The 8,300-nt window shown below is 40.6% G+C and overlaps 1 protein-coding gene across 1 annotated transcript in view; it reads left to right on the top strand.

Moving 5' to 3' along the window:
• The first annotated feature begins 203 nt into the window (after positions 1–203).
• The window catches only part of kitlga (kit ligand a), a 40,472-nt gene continuing 32,375 nt past the window's right edge, over positions 204–8,300 (top strand). Inside the window, exon 1 of the mRNA XM_029667428.1 lies at positions 204–490. Within this exon, the coding sequence (XP_029523288.1) occupies positions 476–490 (15 nt within the window). The 5' untranslated portion in view covers positions 204–475. The remainder of the gene's footprint in view (positions 491–8,300) is intronic.

Raw genomic sequence — 8,300 nt, 5'->3', positions numbered from 1 at the left:
CAAATGGAAGTTATCATAATAAGGCTACTGTAGGTATATGTTACATATAGTAATATTGGTTTCATTCACAACGTAAAGCGGAGTTTATCTCAATATTTTCATCGGAGCTGTCGATGAGGACTGTATGATGGACGTTGGAGCTCAGCAGACTGACCGGAACGGTTCTTGTGGGCGGTACTTGAAGCAACTATAAAAATGGGTTTCCCTGTAAAAAAAAAAACACGAACTCACTATGATCTCGCAGTACCCGTTAATGCGCTCCCTATGATGTGTATATTTGGATACCATACCTATCATCAACAGAGCTCATTGCAGCAGTTTTATAAGGTTTAAGATTATTTTCCCTGCTTGGATACTAGGCTACTGACTAGGGCATTGGATATGTGCACACGGGATGATGAAAACCCCTTTCCTCCCCGCAGAAGTAAGATAAAATAGGGTTTCGCTTACATTGGATTTACTCCTCTCATTCCATATGAAGAAGCCAAAAGTAAGTTATCAACGCATTGCATATTTTCTTACTCACTTTCTTGTTATAGGCTGTCTTTTATTTGCATGTCTTTCTTGGATAAACGCCTATTACGCCTGGCGCGGTGTGCGTATTCCAGTGGCAAATCAGAAGAAAACGAATGGTGTGAATTTGCTTATTTCGGTCCGCAGATTTTTTGAAAAGTATGCATACACGAGGAAAGTCATTCACGACTTACATTACCCCTCTTTTAATGCCAAACACAATGATTGATGTCTGACCGTAGGGTACATTGCATTCAATATCATTGACATGATGCCGGAGCACTATCCTTTACCGCTCAGCTTCTTTGGAAACGCTTGTCAAGTTACGCACCTTCATCACCATTTTCCAATACGGTCAAACAGAATATGCCAACCAACGGGAATTGTGTGTGGATGTCATCCTATGTTTTCTGACATACTGTATCATAATTATTAAGACACGATGGACATTTTGTGGCTGTTGTATTTGCCCATGTTGACTAATGACAGTACGTCCCAATTATGTCCAATAATACAAAATATTTTCGCGCTTAATCGTTTTCTTTTCGTCATGAAAAGTGCTTTGACATGGTTGTTAATTAAATCATAAACAGTGATAAACATAGGATGCTGTTAGTACATGTATTTTGATGTGTATGCCTATTGGTATACGGGGATTTGGATACTGAAAAATGAAAGGGGAATAGGTTTTGGAAACAAATTATGGGGAAAATCTTAAAGCTTCATTAGTACACAGCATCTTAAGATGTAATTTTGAATAGCATGTTAAGTTCGTTTATTTGTGTATGTAGACTAGGTCTATGTATAACATGTGTCATGTGCAATTTATGTATTATACTGAGTGTGCAATGTGCATGTGTATATTTTGTATACAGCAGTACTGTGTGTCTAAGACACTTCCCCTTGGGGACATTAAAGTTGATCCTATCCCATCATATCTTATCCCATCCTATCTTATCCTATCTTATATGATCCCATCTTATATTATCTTATCCTATCTTATCTTATCCTATCTTATCTTATCCCATCCTATCTTATCCTATCTTATCCTATCTTATCTTATCCCATCCTATCTTATCCTATCTTATATTATCCCATATTATATTATCTTATCCTATCTTATCTTATCCTATCTTATCTTATCCCATCCTATCTTATCCTATCTTATCTTATCCTATCTTATCTTATCCCATCCTATCTTATCCTATCTTATATTATCCCATCTTATATTATCTTATCCTATCTTATCCTATCTTATCTTATCCTATCTTATCTTATCCCATCCTATCTTATCCTATCTTATATTATCCCATCTTATATTATCTTATCCTATCTTATCTTATCCTATCTTATCTTATCCCATCCTATCTTATCCTATCTTATCTTATCCTATCTTATCTTATCCCATCCTATCTTATCCTATCTTATATTATCCCATCTTATATTATCTTATCCTATCTTATCTTATCCTATCCTATTTTCCTTTTATTCAGACTTTCAGATATAAGCATAACTGAAATCAGGTGTTTCTCACTTTTTTTTTCTTTTTTTTTTTAATTGAACCTTTATTTAACTCGACAAGTCAGTTATGAACAAATTCGTCCCAATCACGGCCTGATGTGATAGAACCATGGATTTGAACCATGGACTGTAGTGGCACCTCTTGCACTGAGAATGCAGTGCCATAGACCACTGCGCAACTCGGGAGCCCCATAGCATACACCAGTGGAGGCTCCTCAGAGAAGGAAGGGGAGGCCCATCCTCCTCAGTTAATTTCCTTTCTTTTTTTATTGTGAAACACTAAAAAAGTTATAATATTTAGATAAAACTGTACTAAATATATTCACGTCACCAAATAATTGATTAAAAGACACTGTTTTGCAATGAAGATCTACAGTAGCCTCAACAGCACTCTGTAAGGTAGCACCATGGTGTAGCCGGAGGACAGCTAGTTTCCGTCCTCCTCTGGGTACATTGACTTCAAAACCTAGGAGGCTCATGGTTCTTACCCCCTTCCATAGACTTACACAGTTATTATGACAACTTACAGAGGTCGTCCTCCTACCTTTAGAGCTCTTGCAGCATGAACTGACATGTTGTCCACCCAATCAAAGGATCAGATCATTAATTTAGTACTGAAAGCCTAAACTACAGCTAGCTAGCACTGCAGTGCAGTGCATACAATATGGTGAATAGTTGACTGAAAGACAGAGAAAGACAATAGTTGAACAGTTTCGCGCAAATTAATTTCTAAAAAAATGAAGGAGAACCAAGAGAGAGATAGAGTACTGGCTATATTTTGTTGTATTTTTTTTTCATTTTCACTTACTTAGCTAGTGAATGCAGCTAGCTAGTTTAGCCTACTCAAACACCCGGCTCAAACAGAAAGGGATGCTATGTTAGCTAGCTGGCTATGGCTATCCAACACTGGAACTCTTCCATGTCAAGGTAAGCTTTTGTTTTTATTAATTTATTGCCACCAGGGCCCACCCATGTAACTGCTAAACTACTTGCTCTAACTGTACACTGTACTGGATGATTGTAGTTGGTTTACTAACCCGTTAGTTCTAGTAGCTATGTTGACTTTGACATTATTATGGTGACACCAATGTAGGCTGTGTGTAGCGGTTAACGGTTATGATATGAAGGTTTGGTTTGGAACCTTTTTTCGCCTGGTCACAGACAGCTGATGTGTTTTGTACTGAAGTCCACAAGCACAGGGAAAAGATGAGAGGAAGAGAGCACTTAGATGCGAGAAGGAAGTCCTCAACTGGCAGCTTCATTAAATAGTCCATTAAATAGAAACTGAAGATCTCGTACAATGCTGTGTACTACTCCCTTCACTGAACAGCGCAAACTGGATCTAACCAGAATAGAAAGAGGAGTGGGAGGCCCCAGGTGCACAACTGAGCAAGAGGACAAGTACATTGGAGTGTCTAGTTTGATAAACAGACGTATCACAAGTCCTCAACTGGCAGCTTCATTAAATAGTACCCGCAAAACACCTGTCTCAACGTCAACAGTGAAGAGGCGACTCCGGGATGCTTGTCTTCTAGGCTGAGTTGCAAAGAAAAAGCCATATCTCAGACTGGCCAATAAAAATAAAGTATTAAGATGGGCAAAAGAACACAAACACTGGACAGAGGAACTCTGTCGAGAAGGCCAAGCATTCCAGAGTCGCCTCTTCACTGTTTTTTATTTATTTATTTTTTATTTCACCTTTATTTAACCAGGTAGGCTAGTTAAGAACAAGTTTTCATTTGCAACTGCGACCTGGCCAAGATAAAGCATAGCAGTGTGAACAGACAACGACACAGAGTTACACATGGAGTAAACAATTAACAAGTCAATAACACAGTAGAAAAAAAAGAAAAAAAGAGTCTATATACATTGTGTGCAAAAGGCATGAGGAAGTAGGCGAATAATTACAATTTTGCAGATTAACACTGGAGTGATATATGATCAGATGGTCATGTACAGGTAGAGATGTTGGTGTGCAAAAGAGCAGAAAAGTAAATAAATATAAACAGTATGGGGAAGAGGTAGGTAAAATTGGGTGGGCTATTTACCGATAGACTATGTACAGCTGCAGCGATCGGTTAGCTGCTCAGTTAGCAGATGTTTGAAGTTGGTGAGGGAGATAGAAGTCTCCAACTTCAGCGGTTTTTGCAATTAGTTCCAGTCACAGGCAGCAGAGAACTGGAACGAAAGGCGGCCAAATGAGGTGTTGGCTTTAGGGATGATCAGTGAGATACACCTGCTGGAGGACGTGCTACGGGTGGGTGTTGCCATCGTGACCAGTGAACTGAGATAAGGCGGAGCTTTACCTAGCATGGACTTGTAGATGACCTGGAGCCAGTGGGTCTGGCGACGAATATGTAGCGAGGGCCAGCCGACTAGAGCATACAGGTCGCAGTGGTGGGTGGTATAAGATGCTTTAGTAACAAAACGGATGGCACTGTGATAAACTGCATCCAGTTTGCTGAGTAGAGTGTTGGAAGCTATTTTGTAGATGACATCGCCTAAGTCGAGGATCGGTAGGATAGTCAGTTTTACTAGGGTAAGTTTGGCGGCGTGAGTGAAGGAGGCTTTGTTGCGGAATAGAAAGCCGACTCTAGATTTGATTTTAGATTGGAGATGTTTGATATGAGTCTGGAAGGAGAGTTTACAGTCTAGCCAGACACCTAGGTACTTATAGATGTCCACATATTCTAGGTCGGAACCATCCAGGGTGGTGATGCTAGTCGGGCGTGTGGGTGAAGGCAGCGAACGGTTGAAAAGCATGCATTTGGTTTTACTAGCATTTAAGAGCAGTTGGAGGCCACGGAAGGAGTGTTGTATGGCATTGAAGCTCGTTTGGAGGTTAGATAGCACAGTGTCCAAGGACGGGCCGGAAGTATACAGAATGGTGTCGTCTGCGTAGAGGTGGATCAGGGAATCGCCCGCAGAAAGAGCAACATCATTGATATATACAGAGAAAAGAGTTGGCCCGAGAATTGAACCCTGTGGCACCCCCATAGAGACTGCCAGAGGACCGGACAGTATGCCCTCCGATTTGACACACTGAACTCTGTCTGCAAAGTAGTTGGTGAACCAGGCAAGGCAGTCATCAGAAAAACCGAGGCTACTGAGTCTGCCGATAAGAATATGGTGATTGACAGAGTCGAAAGCCTTGGCAAGGTCGATGAAGACGGCTGCACAGTACTGTCTTTTATCGATGGCGGTTATGATATCGTTTAGTACCTTGAGCGTGGCTGAGGTGCACCCGTGACCGGCTCGGAAACCAGATTGCACAGCGGAGAAGGTACGGTGGGATTCGAGATGGTCAGTGACCTGTTTGTTGACTTGGCTTTCGAAGACCTTAGATAGGCAGGGCAGGATGGATACGGGTCTGTAACAGTTTGGGTCCAGGGTGTCTCCCCCTTTGAAGAGGGGGATGACTGCGGCAGCTTTCCAATCCTTGGGGATCTCAGACAATATGAAAGAGAGGTTGAACAGGCTGGTAATAGGGGTTGCGACAATGGTGGCGGATAGTTTCAGAAATAGAGGGTCCAGTTGAGACTGGTGTTTTGCGGGTACTATTTAATGAAGCTGCCAGTTGAGGACTTGTGAGACGTCTGTTTCTCAAACTAGACACTCTAATGTACTTGTCCTCTTGCTCAGTTGTGCACCTGGGGCCTCTCACTCCTCTTTTTATTCTGGTTAGATCCAGTTTGCTCTGTTCTGTGAAGGGAGTTGTACACAGCATTGTACGAGATCTTCAGTTCCTTGGCAATTTCTCGCTTGGAATAGCCTTCATTTCTCAGAACAAGAATAGACTGATGAGTTTCAGAAGAAAGTTCTTTGTTTTGAGCCTGTAATCAAACCCACAAATGCTGATACTCCAGATACTCAACTAGTCTAAAGAAGACCAGTTTTATTGCTTCTTTAATCAGGAAAACAGTTTTCAGCTGTGCTAACATAATTGCAAAAGGGTTTTCTAATGATCAACTAGCTTATTAAAATTATAAACTTGGATTAGCTAACACAACGTGCCATTGGAACACAGGAGTGATGGTTGCTGATAATGGATTTCTGTAAGCCTATGTAGATAATCCATAAAAAATCTGCCGTTTCACGCTACAATAGTCATTTACAACATTAACAATGTCTACACTGTATTTCTGATCAATTTGATGTTATTTTAATGGACAAAAAAATTGCTTTTCTTTCAAAAACAAGGACATTTCTAAGTGACCCTAAACTTTTGAATGGTAGTGCATGTGTATATGTATGCATGTTTATATGTATATGTATGTATGCATATATATATAAATATATATATTTACCCCAAAAATATATGGGTGATTGGAAATGATGCAGACAATTACATTGATGGAAACTACAATCTGTCTGCAATATTAAAGACGATCCACCCTGTCACCTTGATTACTCAAATTTCTCTCGACTTTACACCTACGTTGTAAACTTTAATTCATAGAAAGCAACCTCGTGATTGGTATAGGAAAATTTGAGTATCATGTAGTGGCCTAAACCTATTGATGTTACATTGAACTGGGTGAATGGAATATGAATGACTGTCACCCAATATGATGTAAAAGAAATAAGGCCATGCTCATAAAATAAATAATTATCCTCCCTCATCTTAAACGGCACCAATCGCCACTGGCCTACAACGTGGACTTAGTGTGGACTTAACTGTAGCCTAATCTTTCTTTGAGCCAGTACAACTTTTCCCTAACCCAGTTAGTATAATTGAACTTCTTACATATAGACTAGCCTACCTGTTTCTGCACACAGAAAATACATTCTGCATATACTATCTGTGAAAATGGGTACCCTTTGGTATGCCTGTGATATACAGCATACAGTACCCAGTGTTTCTCAATAACTTGCATGGTTAAATTAAATCATTAGATAAATCCTGGGAATACATTGTAACAAAGCTTTATTGACTACAATGAGTTGCGCAATCTCTTCTTTTTTTTAAACAAGTGATTATTAGTTGATGTGATAAAAAACAAGGAAGAAGGCAATGAAAGAGTGGAATGGTTCCTGTTTTCTGTCAGGTACCATACATCTGCCAAAACTATGAGTGACAGTCTGCAGCTGCTGCAATAGAAACATTGAACATAGCTATAAAAGGATAATAAGATGCAATGTGCATATTATTCTGTTTGGCTGTCAAGAAAATAATGTGGTGTGAGGTAAGGTGCGTAAATTTGAGCGTTTCCCAAGAAAAAAAGCACCATTGACATTCGACAGACACTGTAAATGCTACACATACATCCTAGGTTGTTTTTATGTGTGCTATGAAACCTCCTCAAAGGTCCCCAATGCCTCAGCAGTCAAGGTTTCCCAGACCACAAAAAAGGCTGGGTATATCAGTTTACTTTCTTTCGTGCTCCTAACCCCCAGATCCATACCTATTCTCCCAGCTTACACGCTTCCTTAGAAGTTGGTGCCCTGGGGGCCTGTGGAGACACTGGGGGTGCATAGAGAGGTCACATGCTGACAGTCAGTTCACATCTCTGCTTTACGATGCGCCCCCTGAAGAGAGCCGGGTGGGCACATTCAGGAAGAGTTAGTAGTCCAGCGAGAGAGTTAACGAGGCAATGAATTGAGTGAGATATGTCAAAAGTAGTGCACTGTTAAAGGGAGCAAGGTGCCATTTTGGACGAAGTCAACATCTCCTGAGCTCTAGACGCCACATGCCTGAGAATGCTAGTCAAATAGGTTAGACTGGATGATCTGTAAGCAGCTCAGGTATGCTAATTCAACCTGTGGCCCTGCTGAGACTAATAGCATTATTGTCATGACTTTTGACCATACTTTAAACCTATATAGACTGGTGTTAGAGAGGCTTATTGTGCTAAAGTAACTCTTCGACCAGACTTGAAGTACGTGTGAAGCACCGGCACTAAGTTAAATATTAGTTGTTTCTTAAGGCAAAACAAAAACTTGACTGACCAAGCAGCAGGTTTGTAGGAGCCTGTAATGCCCTGCCAAAGCCAGGGGGACAGCCTCTAAGAATCTCCTATTGTGTTAGTGTTACATCAGAGGAGGCTGGTGGGAGGAGCTATAGAAGGACAGGCTCATTGTAAATACTGGAATGGAATTAATGAAACGGTATGGAACAGATGAAACATATGGAAACCACGTTTGACTCACATGTTCAATTTATTATATTCCAGCCATTACAACGAGCCCGTCCGCCTATAGCTCCTCTCACCACCGTCCTCAGTGCTATACATATGTCCTACCTGTGTAGAATACAGTAGGTTTGC

This window comes from Oncorhynchus nerka, linkage group LG9a, assembly GCF_034236695.1.
Source record: "Oncorhynchus nerka isolate Pitt River linkage group LG9a, Oner_Uvic_2.0, whole genome shotgun sequence".
NCBI classification, from domain to species: Eukaryota; Metazoa; Chordata; class Actinopteri; order Salmoniformes; family Salmonidae; genus Oncorhynchus; species Oncorhynchus nerka.
The sequence above is the reverse complement of the archived record's forward strand: the minus strand, read 5'-3'. Positions and strand labels throughout refer to the sequence as shown.